Source organism: Salmo trutta, chromosome 20 (assembly GCF_901001165.1).
Source record: "Salmo trutta chromosome 20, fSalTru1.1, whole genome shotgun sequence".
Lineage (NCBI taxonomy): Eukaryota > Metazoa > Chordata > Actinopteri > Salmoniformes > Salmonidae > Salmo > Salmo trutta.
In genome coordinates, this window is record NC_042976.1 from 55088767 (window position 1) to 55110366 (window position 21600).

Sequence of the window (21600 nt, forward strand, 5' to 3'; positions counted from 1 at the left end):
GTACGACAGTTTCGCAGGCTATCCAAAACAGCAATGCAAAAAACAATCTTCCACAAAGGGACAGGTGGGAAAACAGGCTCCCTAAGTATGACTCTCAATCAGAAACAACGATGTACAGCTGTTCCTGATTGAAAGCCACACCAGGCCAACAAAGAAATACACAACATAGAAACCCTAGAATACAAAACAAGAACATAAACCAAAAACCCCGGAACACATAAATCCAACACCCCGCTACATACACACACACCCCGAACCATATAAAACAAATACCCCTCTACCTAAATACATAGCCCAATCCACATGAAACAAACACCCCCTGCCACGTCCTGACCAAACTATAATAACAAATAACCCCTATTACTGGTCAGGACGTGACAATCTGCAAAAATGTGTTACATTAATCTATATGCAGATGACGCTGTTTTGTACGCTATTGCCCCTAAGGCTGACCAGGCTATGTTGATTTAAAATGGGTACTTAATGCGAGAAAAACTAAATGTATGCTGTTTTTTAATTCTCGTAGAAATATTTCAGATGGCTAACACATTTATGCATTGGATGGCTCTTTCATCGAGCAGCTTCCCACCTATAAATATCTGGGATTTTGGATTTATAGTAATTTGACATTTATAAAACATACGGATGAGCTATTTAAGAAGCTGAGATTTAAAGTAGGCTTATTTTATAGAAATAGATAATGCCTCTCCCTGAACAGCAGGGGGCAGATTGTACAGGCAACTTTACTGCCAGTTCTTAACTACGGGGACACCATTTATTGGAATGAAACAGCCACTACTCTTAAACCTTTGGATGCCATGTACTATAACATCCTTGGCTTTATCACAGGTGATAGTTTTAATACGCATCACTGTATCCTGTATCCAAAGGTTGTCTGGTCCTCACATCTCCACCGCACTAGGTAAATCCGCTTTTAGTTTTAACATTCCACGTTTTTGGAATCACTTACAAAATGAATTACATTTGAATTCCCTGTTGCCATTAGGGCAGTTTTAAAACCCTGATGATAAATGAGTTCACCGAGGTGTGCAATTGTTTTGATTGATGACTTTAATAGTTTGTTTATGATGCCTGTGATGTTTGTGATGTTCTAATGTAATGTACTTGTTATTGTATCTTGTTATTGTATCTTGTATCTTGCAGTTTATTTTTCATTTTATGTCCTCAGGGCACCATTGAAAATGAGACCCTGGTCTCAATTGGTTTCCCCTGATTAAATAAAAGTTAATAAATAAATAAACTACTGAACCATCCAATGATGGCTCCTGAAAGAACGGATCTCTATAATATATAAAGAACTTTTGGAATGTTAGCCATTAAAAAAGTATGGTCCACAGATCTAATTTAATCTAAACAATCCTTTAACTGGAACAGAATATGGAAAAATATGACCTTGGCATCCCGTAATCCGAATCACCAATTTATATATTTTAAGTTTGTTCATAGACTATTTAACACCAAGGAAATGTTTTACAATGAAATTGGCCCCAACTCCCAACTGTTCAGTGTCCCCTCAATCAGGTAGGCACGTTCCGTCATATGATGTGGGAGTGCCCTGCAGTTGAATGCTTCTGGGGCATAGTTATAAAATTCATTTTGAAGTGCATGAATTTAAATATTAAATGCTTTGCATCTATTATGTTACTTAACGATGATAGCCCCTTGAATCTCTCAATCTATCAACATGGGAAACATGGTTTCCGGGTGGGAAGGGAGGATGCGGGCGGATGGATGGGGAATGAGGGCTGGGGGTTTTGGTTAATCTTTGATCGTTTCTGTATCTGTAACACCACACCCCCCCACAAAAAGAGACCAAAAAAAGTACATAATTGGTTACCAAAAAAAAGCTCAAATTTGTCATTGGTGTTACCGTCATTGGTGTTACTACTACTGCTTGTGGGACAATGTTATCAAGATGGTAAACATTATTTAAAGCAAGTCAGCTGTCATAATAGTTGATTTAGAATGGGAAATACATTTAAAAAATATAACCCTAAAGACTTGGTTGGTTTTGTGTAGGAGTTGGATATATTTCTCTATAACAACACATTTGTTACATAAGATGACAGGTGACAGTGACATGTCCTGGTCATCTCATTGTTATAGTTTCTCTGAATGTATATATTACCCCAGTACAGTGGCTTACCTTGTTCTTGAACACAGCTCCTTATTGCCATACAGTAACAATATTGTGACCAATAGCACCACACTGTGGATGAATAATGGTTACTGAATTTAGAATATTTCCCTTTTTTTCCAGATTCAACAAACGTGACAATATCAACATGTCTTATTCCTACTCTAAGAGGTCTTATTCTACCAGTGCCGGTAAGTAACTATGTAAAGTGCCTAGTGAAAGTCTACACACCCCTTGCACAGTTTTCACATTTTGCTGCCTTCAATTTTAATATGAAAAGGATTAAATAAATAAAAAATCCCACTGCTGATGTACACGACCAACTACAATTTTTTTTGTTTAAGTTAACGTTTTTTTTAATGTTCTAAATAAAAAAAATAAAAACAATGTATGTATTGATTATGTAGGTCTTCACATTTTCAGCAATGGAAAAAATCAAGAGACCACTGTAAAATGATCAGTTTCTCTGGTTTTACTATTTATAGGTATGTGTTTGGGTAAAATTAAAATGTTTGTTTTATTCTATAAACTACTGACAACATTTCTCCCAAATTCCAAATAAAAATATTGTCATTTAGAGCATTTATTAGCAGAAAATGACAACTGGTCAAAATAACAAAAAAGACGCAGTGTTGTCAGACCTCGAATAATGCAAAGAAAATAAGTTCATATTCATTTTTAAACAACACAATACTAATGTTTTAACTGAGGAAGAGTTCAGAAATAAATATTTGGTGGAATAACCCTGATTTTCAATCAAAGATTTCATGAGTCTTGGCATGCTCTCCACCAGTCTCTCACATTGATGTTGGGTGACTTTATGCCACTCCTGGCGCAGAAATTCAAGCAGCTCGGCTTTGATGGCTTGTGACCATCCATCTTCCTCTTGATCACATTCCAGAGGTTTTCAATGGGGTTCAGGTCTAGAGATTGGACTGGCCATGACAGGGTCTTGATGTGGTGGTCCTCCATCCACACCTTGATTGGCCTGGGTGTGTGGCAAGGACTATTGTCCTGCTGGAAAAACCAATCCGCAGAGTTGGGGAACATTGTCAGAGCAGAAGGAAGCGTTTTCTTCCAGGACAACCTTGTACGTGGCTTGATTCATGCCTCCTTCATAAAGACAAATCTGCCCGATTCCAGCCTTGCTGAAGCACCCCCAGATCATCACCGATCCTCCACCAAATTTCACAGTGGGTGTGAGACACTGTGGCTTGTAGGCCTCTCCAGGTCTCACACCCACTGCCTAATCTCCAGACCTGAACCCCATTGAAAACCTCTGGAATGTGATCAAGAGAAAGATGGATGGTCACAAGCCATAATTTTCTACAATGTAGAAAATAGTACAAATAAAGAAAAACCCTTGAATGAGTAGGTGTGTCCAAAGTTGACTAAAGCTAGTTTTCCGTTTTCCCCTACCCACTGTGAACATTCCCGAGACAGTCCTAGCAAAATTCTTGGTTGTGAAATTGCTTATTACTCATTGCTAAGAAGCAATTTTTTAAAACAATCACAATAAGGTACTTAATTGTTACCCAGAAATGATTTGAAATTGAGATAAAAACATCTGCATTGGACCTATAAGCATCATAGTGATATCCCTGAGCAGTTTCCATTCTCCCCACAGTTCAGTTAGGGAGGATGGCCAGATCTTTGCAGTGTCTGGGTATATGATACACCATCCACAGATGAATTACCATACTTGACAATCTCAAAGGGATATTCGGTGAATTGGAATTATTTCGTAACCTCCCCTGATCTATGCCTGTCTAAAAAATGCATCCCAGACATGCTTCTAAAGATCATTGGTGGCTCTGAGCTTAAATCATTGTTTAAAATTCACTATCCAACTGAGGGACTGAGACAGGGGAAGTTAGTCTTAAATAATGAGAACCATTTATTTTGCAAACGGATGGACCTCATTCAACAAATTGTGGGATTTTTCATGAACATATTTAGGTGTGCCACAAGGGGTTTGGAGACTTTTGCAATCAAGACTTGTTTTTATTTTTGTATTAACTGCAGAACATTTCTACAACTGTGGAGTAGGCTGTGGAAAAAAATCCCAAAGTAATAACTTTCTAGATTGAAATTTAAAGAAGCAAAATGTGAAAACTGTGCAAGGGGCTGTAGACTTTTGCTAGGCACTGTATACAGAATAACACAGCATATGAGCATTATCCGTGCCACACAGCTGGAATTTCACATTCCTAACACACATTCTTAGCAGCAATGAGGTAGACATATGATTTTTACTTATACACCCAGTGTTCACTCCTCCATTTGTCCATTCATTCAGCCTTGTTTTGTGTCCCAATCCACCCCTAAGCTTTGTTAATGGAGCTATAGCAGAAGGCCCGTTGTGTGAGGACTGAACAGCAGTGACACTAGTTAAATATTAGGGGCTGCTCAGGGTACCTAACTCCTCGGTGGATTTTGACAGTGGGTGCGGTTTCACAGTGTCATAACCTCACAAAGGGGTCAGCATTGTAACCGGTGTTGAGTAACCAGAATGACTTGATCAGGTGAAAGACAAAGACAGTCCCTGAGTTAGATGTATTAATAGGACAACAGTAATAGTTATGCACTTTCAATTGTGATAATTATGTCATTATTATGCAGTACTGCTTTTGTTCAGTCTATTGCAATATTTTCTATAAGATCAATGTATAGGTCAGTTTGTCAATGTTTTGTGTCTGGGTGTGGTGTTATGGTGGTTGTAGCTAAGGGCAGCAGTCCCAGCCAGGCGATTGAGGACCCCAAGAAGAAGACTTCTCTGCTAAAGGACAGAAGTTGGATCAGGAGCAACGCAGATCAGGACGAAGCAGTCGAGTGAGACACTGGCATCACACGAACAAACATACAAACCTCACACACACACCTCCACCCATCATCGGAATGGAACATTACTGTAGGGTGTGGTAGACGTTTAGGATGTGACTAAACATGGCTGCTGTGTCATTACTGTTCAATAAAAAAATATTAGTAGTGGTTGCTCAAATAACAAGAAACTGCCTCTCAACATGTCCTCTTCTTTTCTCTCATTTAGCCAGGATCCAAACTTTGGCAGAGTGGTTCTGAACAAATACCGGTCCAATGAGGCTCTTGACAGGTAAAGATTCTAATTTCCTGATACTGTATCTCCTGTAGTCCCTTCACTCATATATCACCCCATCTTGGCTTCAACTTGTATATAGATCCAAGAAAACCTGAAACACTCTAATAATACACATTTTCATGGATCTTTCATGAATACCTACTGAAAAAACAGCGGCCTCCTTGGAGATAATGAAATTAAAATATCTGATCATTACTAAAAGATTGTGGTCTACTTACTACATTATCAGTGTTATTATCCAAGGTTTAATATAATCATCTCTTAGACCTATGATTTTAACAAATGTATTCATCCACAGTGCTGAGACTGCAGACTTAAAATCCCCTCACACGACAACCTCCGTAGAGGCCCTAAAAAAGAGGTATCAATATCACCGTACAACACACACTGTCATCCTCCTCAGGAACCAATATGTGTCCTATACCTAGTGCATATCATAAATATTCACTCCCCTTGGATTTCTTCATATTTTATTTTGTTACAAGTGAGATTAAAATGGATTTAATTGTACGTTTTTGTCAACGATCTACACAAAATACTCTGTAATGTCAAAGTGGAACAAAATTGCTAAAAAAATGTATAAAGAAAAATAAAACACATATATATTGATTAGTAAGTATTCACCCCCGAAACAATACATGTTAGAAACCCCAGCAGCGATTACGGCTGTGAGTCTTTTTGGGTAAGCTTGCATTGTGCAATATTTGGCCATTATTCTTTTTAAACTTATTTATGCTCTGTCAAGTTGGTTGTTGATCATTGTTAAACAGACATTTTCAAGTCTTGCCATAGATTTTTACACAGATTTAAGTCAAATTCGTGAGGCCACTCTGGAACATTCACTGTCTTCTTGGTAAGGATCTGCAAAATAAACTCAGCAAAAAAAGAAACGTCCTCTCACTATCAACTACGTTTATTTTCAGCAAACTTAACATGTGTAAATATTTGTATGAACAAAACAAGATTCAACAACTGAGACATAAACTGAACAAGTTCCACAGACATGTGACTAACAGTAATGGAATAATGTGTCCCTGAACAAAGGGGGGGGGGGGGTCAAAATCAAAAGTAACAGTCAGTATCTGGTGTGGACACCAGCTGCATTAAGTCCTGCAGTGCGTCACCTCCTCACGGACTGCACCAAATTTGCCAGTTCTTGCTGTGAGATGTTACCCCACTCTTCCACCAAGGCCCCTGCAACTTCCCGGACATTTCTGGAGGGAATGGCTCTAGCCCTCACCCTCCGATCCAACAGGTCCCAGACGTGCTCAGGTGATTGAGATCCGGGCTCTTCGCTGGTCATGGCAAAACACTGACATTCCTGTCTTGCAGGAAATCACACACAGAAAGAGCAGTATGGCTGGTGGCATTGTCATGCTGGAGGGCCATGCCAGGATGAGCCTGCAGGAAGGGTACCACATGAGGGAGGAGGATGTCTTCCCTGTAACGCACAGCATTGAGATTGCCTGCAATGACAACAAGCTCAGTCCGATGATGCTGTGACACACCGCCCCAGACCATGACGGACCCTCCACCTCCAAATCGATCCCGCTCCAGAGTACAGGCCTAGGTGTAATGCTCATTCCTTCGACGATAAACGCGAATCCAACCATCACCCCTGGTGAGACAAAACCGCGACTCGTCAGTGAAGAGCACTTTTTGCCAGTCCTGTCTGGGTTTGTGCCCATAGGCGACGTTGTTGCCTGTGATGTCTGGTGAGGACCTGCCTTACAACAGGCCTACAAGCCCTCAGTCCAGACTCTCTCAGCCTATTGCGGACAGTCTGAGCACTGATGGAGGGATTGTGCTTTCCTGGTGTAACTCGGGCAGTTGTTTTTGCCATCCTGTACCTGTCCCACAGGTGTGATGTTTGGATGTACCGATCCTGTGCAGGTGTTGTTACATGTGGTCTGCCACTGCGAGGACCATCAGCTGTCTGTCCTGTCTCCCTGTAGCGCTGTCTTAAGCATCTCACACTACGGACATTGCAATTTATTGCCCTGGCCACATCTGCAGTCCTCATGCCTCCTTGCAGCATGCCTAAGGCACGTTCACACAGATGAGCAGGGACCCTGGGAATTTTTCAGAGTCAGTAGAAAGGCCTCTTTAGTGTCCTACATTTTCATAACTGTGACCTTAATTGCCTACCATCTGTATGCTGTTAGTGTCTTCACGACCGTTCCACAGGTGCATGTTCATTAATTGTTTATGGTTCATTGAACAAGCAAGGGAAACAGTGTTTAAACACTTTACAATGAAGATCTGTGAAGTTATTTGGATTTTTACAAATTATCTTTCAAAGACAGGGTCCTGAAAAAGGGATGTTTCTTTTTTTGCTGAGTTTAGATTTGGCCTTGTGTTTTAGATTATTGTCCTGCTAAAAGGTGAATTTGTCTCCCAGTGTGGAAAGCAGACTGAACTAGGTTTCCTCTAGGAGTTTGCCTGTATTTAGCTCCATTCTGTTTATGTTTTATCTTGGAAAAACTCCCCAGTTCTTGCCAAGAAAAGCATTCCCATAACATGGTCTTGTACATGCAGTTGAAGTCAGAAGTTTACATACACCTTAGATAAATACATTTAAACTCAGTTTTTCACAATTCCTAACATTTCGTTCTAGTAAAAGTTCCCTGTCTTAGGTCAGTTAGGATCACCATTTTATTTTAAGAATGTGAAATGTCAGAATAATAGTAGAGAGAATGATTTCATTCAGCTTTTATTTATTTCGTCACATTCCCAGTGGGTCAGAAGTTTACATACACTCAATTACTATTTGGTAGCATTGCCTTTAAATAGTTTAACTTGGGTCAAACACTTCAGGTTGCCTTCCACAAGCTTCCCACAAAAAGTTGGGTGAATTTTGGCCGATTCCTCCTAACAGAGCTGGTGTAACTGAGTCAGGTTTGTAGGCCTCCTTGCTCGCACACTCTTTTTCAGTTCTGCCCACACATTTTTTATTGGATTGAGGTCAGTGCTTTGTGATTGCAACTCCAATACCTTGACTTTGTTCTCCTTAAGCCATTTTGTCACAACTTTGGAAGTATGCTTGGAGTCATTGTCCATTTGGAAGACCCATTTGCAACCAATCTTTAAGTTCCTGACTGATGTCTAGAGATGTTGCTTCAATATATCACATAATTTTCCTACCTCATGATGCCATCTATTTTGTGAAGTGCACCAGTCCCTCCTGCAGCAAAGCACAACATGATACTGCCACCCCCGTGCTTCACGGTTGGGATGGTGTTCTTCGGCTTGCAAGCCTCCCCTTTTTTCCTCCAAACATAACAATGGTCATGATGGCCAAACAGTTCTATTTTTGTTTCATCAGACCAGAGGACATTTCTCCAAAAAGTACGATCTTTGTCCCCATGTGCAGTTGCAAACTGTAGTCTGGCTTTTTTATGGCGGTTTTGGAGCAGTGGCTTCTTCCTTGCTGAGTGGCCTTTCAGATTTTGTCGATATAGGACTTGTTTTACAGTGAATATAGATACTTTTGTACCCGTTTCCTCCAGCATCTTCACAAGGTCCTTTGCTGTTGTTCTGGGATTGATTTGCACTTTTTGCACCGAAGTACGTTAATCTCTAGGAGACAGAACGCGTCTCCTTCCTGAGCGGTTGTAGTGGTTGTCGTCGGATATAGACCAAAATGCAGCGGGGAAATGTGCACTCATCTTCTTTATTATAAACAGACAAGAAGGAGAACCAAAACAAACACATACACAAAGAAAACACAACGACTAATCACAGGCTGGTAAGGCACAAGGCTATACACAGAACAATCTCCCACAAAGTACTCAACAAACACATACCTATATATAGGACTTTCAATCAGAGGCAACTAGAAAACACCTGCCTCCAATTGAGAGTCCAACCCCAATTAACAAAACATAGAAATACAAAAGACTAGACAGAACATAGAAATACACTAACAAGGAACAGTGCCCAAAAAATCCCGGAATACATAAATCAAATACCCTACTAAACAAACTACCACCCCAAACCACATAAAACAAATACCCTCTGCCAAGTCCTGACCAAACTACAATAACAAACAACCCGTATTACTGGTCAGGACATGACAGCGGTATGACGGCTGCGTGGTCCCATGGTGTTTATACTTCCATACTATTGCTTGTACAGATGAACGTGGTACCTTCAGGCATTTGGAAATTGCTCCTAAGGATGAACCAGACTTGTGGAGGTCTACAATTGTTTTTGGCTGATTTCTTTTGATTTTCCCATGATGTCATGCAAAGAGGCACTGAGTTTGAAGGTAGGCCTTGAAATACATCCACAGGTACACCTCCAATTGACTCAAATTATGTAAATTAGCCTATCAGAAGCTTCTAAAGCCATGACATCATTTTCTGGAATTTTCCACACTGTTTAAAGGCACAGTCAACTTAGTGTATGTAAACTTCTGACCCACTGGAATTGTGATACAGTGAATTATAAGTGAAATAATCTGTCTGTAAACAATTGTTGGAACAATTGCTTGTGTCATGCACAAAGTAGATGTCCTAACCAACTTGCCAAAACTATAGTTTGTTAACAAGAAATTTTTGGAGTGGTTGAAAAACGAGTTTTAATGACATCAACATAAGTGAATGTAAACTTCCGACTTCAACTGTAGATTTGTAGATGCTATCACAGGGATAGCGAAATGGTTGTGTTTCTAGCTCTAACAGTGCAGTAATACCTAACAATACATACATAATCCAAAAAGTAAAAAAAAAGAAATTAAATGATGCAGCCATAACCATGCTTGAAATTATGGGGAGTGGTACTCAGTGATGTCTTGGAGTATTACTTTAGTGCGTTGTTGCAAACACGATGCATGTTTTGCAATATTTTTTATTCTATATTGGCTTCCTTCTATTCACTTAGTCCTTAGTTAGTATTGTGGAGTAACTACGATGTTGTTGATCCACACTCAGTTTTCTCCCATCACAGCCATTAAACTCTGAACCTGTTTTAAAATCACCATTGGCCTCATGGTGGAATTCCTGAGCGGTTTCCTTCCTCTGCGTCAACTCAGTTAGGAGGGACGCCTGTATCTCTGTATTGACTGACTGTATTGGTACACCATCTAAAGCCCAACTAATAACTTTACCATGCTCAAAGGGATATTAAGTCTCTGCTTTTTATTTTTATTTTTTTTATTTTTATCGATGCCCTTCTTTGTGAGGCATTGGAAAAGCTCCCTGGTCTTTGAGGTTGAATCTGTGCTTTAAATACACAGGTCGACCGAGGGACCTTACAGATAATTGTATGTGTGGGGTACAAAGATGGGGTAGTCATTCAAAAATCATGCTAAACACTATTATTGAACACAGAGTGAGTCCATGCAACTTATTATATGATTTGTTAAGCACATTTTGACTCCTGAACTTATTTAGGCTTGCCATAACAAAGGGGGTGAATACTTACAGACCCAAGACATTTTAGTTATACATTTTTTATTAATTTGTAAACATTTATATAATTATTTATAGAAATAAATCACAAATAAATCAATTTCAATCCCACTTTGTAATGTGGGGGGGGGGGGGGGGGGGGGGGGGGGGGTGAATACTTGCACTGACTGATGATATGCACTCTGAAACTCATCTGACTGGTTGCAGATTTGGTGGGAGTCAGGATGAATTGAGCAAGGGCAGGTCAGTAGTATTTTCTCCTCCTTTACAGAACTCACACCTTTACTTGTTGCAGTAATATGTTCCCAGTAGGCAAAATTGCTTGAAAAGACGCAATGGTCCGGTTGTAAACTTGAAAAATATGTCTTTACCTGGTTATAATCTGGTTAGCTGACATCACTTTAACCAGAAAAACTGATTCCAACCAGAAAATTACACAATTATGACACCCATGCCCAAATTTTGTCCACTCAGTTAGCAGTTATATTAGTGTTAATAAAATGGAATTTCCCCTTTTGATGTAGCACCCTGCCTTCAACTTATGGACGTTCTAGCACATCCTACACAAGAAGGTAATGTTTGAATATGAACAGAATTGTTCTGTAAGTGGATATTTAGCTGTTGTGAAAGAGATTCTCTAAATGCTGTCTTTTGTTTGTTACAGTACCTCACCACCGAAGTCAGATGGTCTCAAGACGTAGGTGACCCTATATGATAATGAATCCCAGTTGTGCTTGTGCAATACTGAATAGTTTGTGTAATAAAATGTATTATCCATGAAATGTCTCATTCAGCCTCTACTAATGTAATGTCATTACAGAACGACTGTCTCTAAAACAACAGTCACAGAGGAACCTAAGAAAACAAGGTAGATCAATAGTTTTACATTTAAAAAAATATGAGTGCTTTTATTCTGTTTCTATTATTCCTTTTTTTTGGAATGGGGGGGCAAGCTAGTCATATCTTATGCAAGGGAGCCTTGGCCAAGTTTATTCACCACCTTTATAAACGTATTGCAATCAAAGGTGACACAGTAACATTTTAATGTTTTGATATTCTGTTGAATTCATTCCTTCAGCACCACAACTACCACCACCAAAGGTGGAACAACTACTGAGACTACCATCTCCACAAGCCAGAGTGTGAGCAGGTATGACATTTACATACGCACACCTGGTTTATCTTTACTATTCCCCATCAAAGGATGTACATAAACATTCTTGGTTCTGTTTACAGATCCCCAGTTGTGAAATCGCCCACCACCAACACTGAGCGCTTCACCGATCGGGTCTTCAGCTCCAGAAAAGGGTAAAACCGCACCTTTGAAAATAGGGGTGGCAGATAGTCTAGTGGTTAGAGAGGTGAGCCAGGAACGGGAGGGTTGCCAGTTTGAATCCGGGTCGGAAAAATCTTTCGGGAAGTGCTGGCAAAGGCTTGCTGTATCAAAATCCTAAATGCTATTTTATGCCCTTGAGCAAGCTTAACCCCCCACAACTACTGCTCCACGGGTACCCAGTGTGGCAGCCCTCTGCTCCAACCTGTATATGTGTGGGTATCTTTCGGAGGGGTTGGGACAAGTCAAAATTCGGTTAGACCTTGTGCACAATTGACGAATTAAGTCATCTTAATACAACACAGTATTAAAACATCTATGGCCTGTACTATAAATAACCATTATGCTATATATGAGAAGCCTGTGATAGGTCTGTGAGGGATTGCAGTGAGAATATGTTTACCTGTGTTGGCAGAGGACCCAGACATGCCCATTGATCATGCTCCTGCTGCAGCTTCCCACACAGAGACAGATATACGAGCACACATACTTTTTCTTTTTACCCCCAGTGGTATTTTCTTTTCCCTGCTGCATCTAAGATGATGTCTTATCATGTCAGTGGTAGGCAGACTGGTGACAGAGCTGGCAGCAGGACTGTAGACAGACATGCAACATCTACTGTAGAGTGAAGCTTTGAAGTACCGTTCTGTAGTGTTTGCGTAATTGCGTTAGATGCAGGATTTAGTTCTGGGGGGAGACGTGTCAGACAAGCAAAGTAGTGTCCTCTCTAACGCTCTAAACAAAAACTCTCAGCCCGTTTTTGGTGAGTCTATGGGCCAAATGTCCCCTTCCGAAATTCAAAAGATGTGAGCACCTGTGAAATCATGATTTGTCCAAATGAATTACATAAGACACCCTACTCACCACCTTCAAGGCCATACTGAGAATGTTGTTGCTGTTAATTAAAATACACATATTTTTGAAATACAATATACTTTTATTTAATTAAATAAATATATTTTGTAGTTTATTTTGGTACACTTGATCTTTATATTATTTTGTAATTGTATTTAGTCAAAGTGACCACCCCCAAAGTGTAAGATCAGGCTTGACAAGGCTCATAATGACATAATAATTATCCCCCTTAGAGTCTTTTGACGCACCGGTGCGTCAATCTAAGTAACATAATAAGAAATTCCCCATCAAAATCCGTCAATTTAATCTAGAGATACTTTATCTGTTTTTTGCATGGACTGTGTCTCAATCTACCAAATCCATCTATGGTGGCCTTCCGCATGTGCGGTGGAAGGTGGCCAAGCTACAGCAGTGTTCGTTAGACCAGGAAAATTGGTCTTCTCATGAAACGTCTGTAGCGTCGATGTGCCAACTTCTGTTTGTAGCATCCGAACCGTTTGGGTTACAAACTACTGGGACCACACTGTGGAAAGGGGAGATTCTCACGAACACGATGTGTGATGGGAAACGTCTGAAGGTAATCAGTACCGGTATAAAAATGTAATGGAATTATGGAGGTAGTTTTATGCTTAACCCAAAAAATAAGTAAAATATGTGTGAAACAAAATCATATACACTACCGTTCAACAGTTTGGGGTCACTTAGAAATGTTCTTGTTTTTGAAAGAAAAACACATTTTTTTCACATCAAATTGATCAGAAATACAGTGTAGACATTGTTAATGTTGTAAATGACTATTGTAGCTGGAAATGGCAGATTTTTTATGGAATATCTACATAGGCGTACAGAGGCCCATTATCAGCAACCATCACTCCTGTGTTCCAATGGCATGTTGTGTTAGCTAATCCAAGTTTATCATTTTAAAAGGCTAATTGATCATTAGAAAACCCTTTTGCAATTATGTTAGCACAGCTGAAAAATATTGGTCTGATTAACAAAGCAATAAAACTGGCCTTCTTTAGACCAGTTGAGTGTGTGGAGCATCAGCATTTGTGGGTTCGATTACAGGCTCAAGATGGCCAGAAACAAAGACCTTTCTTCTGAAACTCGTTAGTCTATTAACCGTTATTTAACTAGGCAAGTCAGTTAAGAACAAATTCTTATTTACAATGACGGCCTACCCTGGCCAAACCCGGACGATGCTGGACCAATTGTACACCGCCTAATGGGACTCCCAATCACGGCCGGATAGATATATATATATATATATATACACACACACTGCTCAAAAAAATAAAGGGAACACTTAAACAACACATCCTAGATCTGAATGAAAGAAATAATCTTATTAAATACTTTTTTCTTTACATAGTTGAATGTGCTGACAACAAAATCACACAAAAATAATCAATGGAAATCCAATTTATCAACCCATGGAGGTCTGGATTTGGAGTCACACTCAAAATGAAAGTGGAAAACCACACTACAGGCTGATCCAACTTTGATGTAATGTCCTTAAAACAAGTCAAAATTAGGCTCAGTAGTGTGTGTGGCCTCCACGTGCCTGTATGACCTCCCTACAATGCCTGGGCATGCTCCTGATGAGGTGGCGGATGGTCTCCTGAGGGATCTCCTCCCAGACCTGGACTAAAGCATCCGCCAACTCCTGGACAGTCTGTGGTGCAACGTGGCGTTGGTGGATGGAGCGAGACATGATGTCCCAGATGTGCTCAATTGGATTCAGGTCTGGGGAACGGGCGGGCCAGTCTACAGCATCAATGCCTTCCTCTTGCAGGAACTGCTGACACACTCCAGCCACATGAGGTCTAGCATTGTCTTGCATTAGGAGGAACCCAGGGCCAACCGCACCAGCATATGGTCTCATAAGGGGTCTGAGGATCTCATCTCGGTACCTAATGGCAGTCAGGCTACCTCTGGCGAGCACATGGAGGGCTGTGCGGCCCCCCCAAAGAAATGCCACCCCACACCATGACTGACCCACCGCCAAACCAGTCATGCTGGAGGATGTTGCAGGCAGCAGAACGTTCTCCACGGCGTCTCCAGACTGTCACGTCTGTCACGTGCTCAGTGTGAACCTGCTTTCATCTGTGAAGAGCACAGGGCGCCAGTGGCGAATTTGCCAATCTTGGTGATCTCTGGCAAATGCCAAACGTCCTGCACGGTGTTGGGCTGTAAGCACAACCCCCACCTGTGGACGTCGGGCCCTCATACCACCCTCATGGAGTCTGTTTCTGACCGTTTGAGCAGACACATGCACATTTGTGGCCTGCTGGAGGTCATTTTGCAGGGCTGTGGCAGTGCTCCTCCTGCTCCTCCTTGCACAAAGGCGGAGGTAGCGGTCCTGCTGCTGGGTTGTTGCCCTCCTACGGCCTCCTCCACGTCTCCTGATGTACTGGCCTGTCTCCTGGTAGCGCCTCCATGCTCTGGATACTACACTGACAGACACAGCAAACCTTCTTGCCACAGCTCGCATTGATGTGCCATCCTGGATGAGCTGCACTACCTGAGCCACTTGTGTGGGTTGTAGACTCCGTCTCATGCTACCACTAGAGTGAAAGCCCTGCCAGCATTCAAAAGTGACCAAAACATCAGCCAGGAAGCATAGGAACTGAGAAGTGGTCTGTGGTCCCCGCCTGCAGAACCACTCCTTTATTGGGGGTGTCTTGCGAATTGCCTATCATTTCCACCTGTTGTCTATTCCATTTGCACAACAGCATGTGAAATTTATTGTCAATCAGTGTTGCTTCCTAAGTGGACAGTTTGATTTCACAAAAGTGTGATTGACTTGGAGTTACATTGTGTTGTTTAAGTGTTCCGTTTATTTTTTTCAGCTATATATATATATATATATATATATACACATATATACACACACACACAGTGGGGGAAAAAAGTATTTGATCCCCTGCTGATATATATATATCTCTATATCCGGCCGTGATTGGGAGTCCCATATATATATATATATATATATACACACAGTGGGGGGAAAAAGTATTTGATCCTCTGCTGATTTTGTACGTTTGCCCACTGACAAAGAAATGATCAGTCTATAATTGTAATGGTACGTTTATTTGAACAGTGAGAGACAGAATAACAACAAAAATATCCAGAAAAAACGCATGTAAGAAATGTTAGAAATTGATTTGCATTGTAATGAGGGAAATAAGTATTTGACCCCCTCTCAATCAGAAAGATTTCTGGCTCCCAGGTGTCTTTTATACAGGTAATGAGCTGAGATTAGGAGCACACTCTTAAAGGGAGTGCTCCTAACCACAGCTTGTTACCTGTAAAAAAGACACCTGTACACAGAAGCAATCAAATCACATTCCAAACTCTCCACCATGGCCAAGACCAAAGAGCTCTCCAAGGATGTCAGGGACAAGGCTGGAATGGGCTACAAGACCATCGCCAAGCAGCTTGGTGAGAAGGTGACAACATTTGGTGTGATTATTTGCAAATGGAAGAAACACAAAAGAACTGTCAATATCCCTCGGTCTGGGGCTCCATACAAGATCTCACCTCGTGGAGTTGCAATGATCATGAGAACGGTGAGGAATCAGCCCAGAACGACACGGGAGGATCTTGTCAATGATCTCAAGGCAGCTGGGACCATAGTCACCAAGAAAACAATTGGTAACACTATGCCATGAAGGACTGAAATCCTGCAGCGCCCACAAGGTTCCCCTGCTCAAGAATACATATACATGCCCATCTGAAGTTTGCCAATGAACATCTGAATGACTCAGAGGACAACTGGTGAAAGTGTTGTGGTCAGATGAGACCAAAATGGAGCTCTTTGACATCAACTCAACTCTCCGTGTTTGGAGGAGGAGGAATGCTGCCTATGACCCCAAGAACACCATCTCCATCGTCAAACATAGAGGTGGAAACATTATGGTTTGGACGGGGCCATGTACCGTCAAATCTTGGGTGAGAACCTCCTTCCCTCAGCCAGGGCATTGAAAATGGGTCGCGGATGGGTATTCCAGCATGACAATGACCCAAAACACACGGCCAAGGCAACAAAGGAGTGGCTCAAGAAGAAGCACATTAAGGTCCTGGAGTGGCCTAGCCAGTCTCCAGACCGTAATCCCATAGAAAATCTGTGGAGGGAGATGAAGGTTCAAGTTGCCAAACGTCAGCCTCGAAACCTTAATGACTTGGAGAAGATCTGCAAAGAGGAGTGGGACAAAATCCCTCCTGAGATGTGTGCAAACCTGGTGGCCAACTAGTCTTCCCTGTGACTCAGTTGGTAGAGCATGGTGTTTGCAAAGCCAGCATGGTGTGTGCAACTCCAGGATTGTGGGTTCGATTCCCATGGGGGGCCAGTACCAAAAAAATTCATGAAATGAAATGTATGCATTCACTACTGTAAGTCGCTCTGGATAAGAGCGTCTGCTAAATGACTAAATTGTAAACTACAAGAAACATCTGACCTCTGTGATTGCCAACAAGGGTTTTGCCACCAAGTACTAAGTCATGTTTTGCAGAGGGGTCAAATACTTATTTCCCTCATTAAAATGCAAATTATTTTATAACATTTTTGACATGAGTTTTTCTGGATTTTTTTGTTGTTATTCTGTCTCTCACTGTTCATATAAATCTACCATTAAAATTATAGACTGATCATTTCTTTGTAAGTGGGCAAACGTACAAAATCATCAGGGGATCAAATACTTCCCCCCCCCCCACTGTGTGTATGTGTGTATGTATGTGTGTGTATGTATGTGTGTATGTGTGTATGTGTGTATGTGTGTATGTGTGTATGTATGTATGTATGTATGTATGTATGTATGTATGTATGTATGTATGTATGTATATATATATATATATATATATATCTTGAGCTTTCTTATATCTCCTAGATATAGGACAGACACTCCAAAAACCGTAGCCCTTAAGATTTTTTTGCCATTTTTTTATTTGTTATTCAATGCATTTCTATGCGCTATGGTAGTGATGGCCAAATTCAATATTTTATGAAATAATTTGTTAACTTTTTTTATACCTAAAGGGGTCCTAGAATTCTAAATCAAATAGCTGAATGATCCATTGTATGACCATCTTAAAACTATTCCACATGTCAGCTTAGAACCCCCCCTCCCCAGCTGTAGTAAATCTTGCAGAGATTTAACAGTAACAGAAAGAACTCAACAGTAACAGTAACAATGCAACAGTAACAGTAATGTAACTGCAATGGTAACGGGTAATGGTAGCCGTAACAGTAACATATTCTTTACATAGAACACCACCTTCAAAGCCATAAGTGAGTGAGAAGTCAATGTGACCACCCCCAAAGTGTAAAATCAGGCTTGACAAGGCTCATAGTGACACAATAACATAGGATGTGTAACATGTGTAATAAATTCAATCCATGCAGTATCTGGTTAATAATAAATTAGTTACTGTTATCTTGGCAGGACTGAGGATCAGTTAGTCAGTAGTCTGATACCAACATCCGTCAAAACTGAATACTTGATCCCAGACAGGTAAGATCTTTGTTTAACAATAGATAAAACATTCACATTATTTTAAAGATTTTAGAAGGCGATTAAAAAACTTTCACATACCTACTTGATTTGGTCGTGTCCACATACACCAATGAACTAGTGTAGGAATATTGATGAATATTGGTCAACATATTGATCCATTTCTTCCATGTTCCTCAAGCACGACAAGTGTCTCCAAAACAGATACTGTGACACTGAAAACCACTAAAAAGGAAAGCACTTATGGGTGAGTTTGAGCAGCGATATGCACTAAGCATAAACACACAATGTGAACAACTTTTGCAAAACCGTAATGAAATACTATATATCCCTAAAAACACATTCCTTTTCATTCAGAGATGGCAGCAAGAAACCCCCCACTACCCCAAGGGGGACTTCCTCAAAGTAAGCATACTGACCTTCAATTGAAGGCCTTGGATTGGTCCATTATTTTCATATTGTCCCTTCTGTCAAATATGTTTGGTGCAAAAATCCATTTAGCTAACGATAATGACTTCGGTTTCAAATTGTTATAACGGTGTTGACATTGAACATAATTTACTAATGTAATGCATATAATTACAGTATAAGTATAATCTTCACAGGACCGAGGATGACCTCTTTGATACTCTCCTGCCGACAACCATGAACGCTCGCTACTCCTCCCCTGACAGGTAAGGTCTCCCTTGGGGAGGTGTTCATGTTATTCCAGATACTGCAGGACACTGCACTCTGTATTGAACTTGAAAGGTTCACTAAAAAGTCTGTTGAATCCAATAAACTCCTACAGTACATGTGTAATATAATACATTTAATTCAGTACAAGCTAGAATAATCTATATTATTCAATATTGAGACGTGATGCTGCGAAGCAAGGTGGCTGTCTGAAAGGAGCCTCCAGATAAAACCCTCCCAATTTCCTCAAAGTTTGATAAAATTGTCAATTTACTATCATTGTTTTTGAGGGGAAAGTTATTTTTATTTGTTTTATCAAAGTATTTCAACAATGTCTGTGTTGAATTCAGCTTCAGCACGTACATGTAGCACAATCGCTAGCGCAGCGTTTAACAGGGCTAGCTCTGTTGCTAGCACTTCAGCAAGCATGACCTTGAACACGCAGAACATAGAACCCAGCTCGTTGTCGGCCTTGCAATCATCCCTACAGAAGGCCATGGAAGAAAAGGGTAGAGTCAGCACTATTCTTGAATCGAATGTTTCTCAGGTCATGCAATCTCAGATGGATATGCAAGAAAATGTATTGGGCGTATTACAGAGGCTAGATGAGGCAGAGGGTTGGATATCAACGCTGGAGGATGACTGATTAAGAAAGCAGAGCAGAACGGCAAACTGTATGAGGATCTCCACAGAAGTGTGCAAGACACAGCTAACCGAGACAGGCGCCTTAATTTAAGACTTTTAGGAGGGTCTGGAGGATGACAAGCCGCAGGATTGAGTGAGACGAGTTATCTCGGAGGCTCTGGGGGTGGATCTGGACCAATACGGGCTTCAACGAGTCCACCGTTCCCTAGCACCAATACGAGTCCACCGTTCCCTAGCAACGAGTCCACCGTTCCCTAGCACCATCGCAAGGTGATGGAATTCCTCAAGAAAAACTCAGAGGACCAGAAATAAGGGCATATTGGCTGGTGAGTTCTATATGGGACAGTGTTTGTGTGACACTATCTGTAAGGTTCTGTATGTATTTTCTTAGTCACCCTTGTGTTCTGTTTCGTGGTGTTCTTGAACGTAGCTGCGTTTCTTTGTGTTCTTGAACGTAGCCCTGTCTTTCATTTTTGTTCATTGATTTCACCTGTTACTCACCTGGTCTCATCAGCTCCGTATTTGGTTCAGTTCGTTCTGTTTGTGCCTTTGTGGTATTGTTCGTTTTGACTCTAATAAGCCTTTTCCTAGCTCGTTTGTGAGAACCAGTTATAGCCTTCAGTCCTAGTTTTGATTCACCTGCCTGTTTGCCTACCTGTGTATGACCTTTGCCTGCCTGTGACCACGATTCCTGCCTTCTGCGAAGGCGAAATAAACACCTGAATGAATCTCGAGCTGAGCATGAATCTACACCTTTTTCTCCTCAGGTATTCATTACACTATCACACAGACGCTGTGAAATGACAATTCGGCTTACTAATAGCTACGGTATTTAGCAATTTGTCTTTTTCAGACTATTTAGCTACAATGCTATTTTGGTCACTGGAGGTTTAGCCGGTTGGCTACTAAGTGACTGTATTCTAGTTGCCTGGTCAGAACTACCCTTCAGCAAAGATGTCGGTAAATTAAGTAGATGGAACTAACAACCTTGACATTATTTTATATGTTTTCATACAAAATGTTTTCTCTATTCTTTCAACTTGTTATGGATAGGGGGCAGTATTTTCACGGCCGGATAAAAAACACACCCGATTTAATCTGATTATTACTCCTGCCCAGAAACTAGAATATGCATATAATTATTAGCTTTGGATAGAAAACACTCCAACGTTTCTAAAACTGTTTGAATGGTGTCTGTGAGTATAACAGAACTCATTTGGCAGGCCAAAACATGAGAAGATTCCTTACAGGAAGTGCCCTCTTTGACCATTTCTTGGCCTTCTACACTCTTTATTGAAAACTGAGGATCTCTGCTGTAACGTGACACTTCCTACGGCTCCCATGGGCTCTCAGAAGGCGGCAGAATGGTGAATGATGACTTTGCAGGCCATGGCTGAAAAACAGTAGCGCATTTGGATAGTGGTCGATCAGAGAACAATGAAACTGGGGGCGCGTGCAGGAGCCGACACCATGTTTTTATTTTTTCGTCTTTGATCGAAAACAGGGTTTCCCGGTCGGAATATTATCGTTTTTTTACGAGAAATATCGCATAAAAATTGATTTTAAACAGCGGTTGACATGCTTCGAAGTACAGTAATGGAATATTTTGACATTTTTTGTCACGAAACGCACCGGGCGCGTCACCCTTCGGATAGTGTCTTGAACGCACAAACAAAACGGCGCTATTTGGATATAACTATGGATTATTTGGAATCAAACCAACATTTGTTATTGAAGTAGAAGTCCTGGGAGTGCATTCTGACGAAGACAGCAAAGGTAATCAAACTTTTCTAATAGTAAATCGGAGTTTGGTGAGTACCACACTTGGTGGGTGTCAAAATAGCTAGCCTGTGATGGCCGGGCTATCTACTCAGAATATTGCAAAATGT

At 40.9% G+C, this 21600-nt stretch overlaps 1 protein-coding gene across 7 annotated transcripts in view; it reads left to right on the forward strand.

Annotated features, from left to right (window-relative positions):
• scel (sciellin) overlaps positions 1–21600 on the forward strand; it is a 44836-nt gene that overhangs the window by 5594 nt on the left and 17642 nt on the right. For 6 of the 7 annotated variants that reach the window (XM_029703706.1, XM_029703707.1, XM_029703708.1 and 3 more), the window contains exons 1-15: positions 804–922; positions 2282–2349; positions 4882–4990; positions 5208–5270; positions 5575–5637; positions 10898–10933; positions 11215–11262; positions 11355–11387; positions 11511–11558; positions 11769–11840; positions 11927–11998; positions 18323–18391; positions 18573–18638; positions 18749–18796; positions 18997–19065. In XM_029703706.1, coding sequence (XP_029559566.1) covers positions 819–922; positions 2282–2349; positions 4882–4990; positions 5208–5270; positions 5575–5637; positions 10898–10933; positions 11215–11262; positions 11355–11387; positions 11511–11558; positions 11769–11840; positions 11927–11998; positions 18323–18391; positions 18573–18638; positions 18749–18796; positions 18997–19065 — 968 coding nt within the window. In that variant the 5' untranslated portion in view covers positions 804–818. Of the gene's footprint in view, positions 1–803; positions 923–2281; positions 2350–4881; positions 4991–5207; positions 5271–5574; positions 5638–10897; positions 10934–11214; positions 11263–11354; positions 11388–11510; positions 11559–11768; positions 11841–11926; positions 11999–18322; positions 18392–18572; positions 18639–18748; positions 18797–18996; positions 19066–21600 lie in introns of those variants that run through there. The other variant, XM_029703713.1, reaches the window with a different exon arrangement.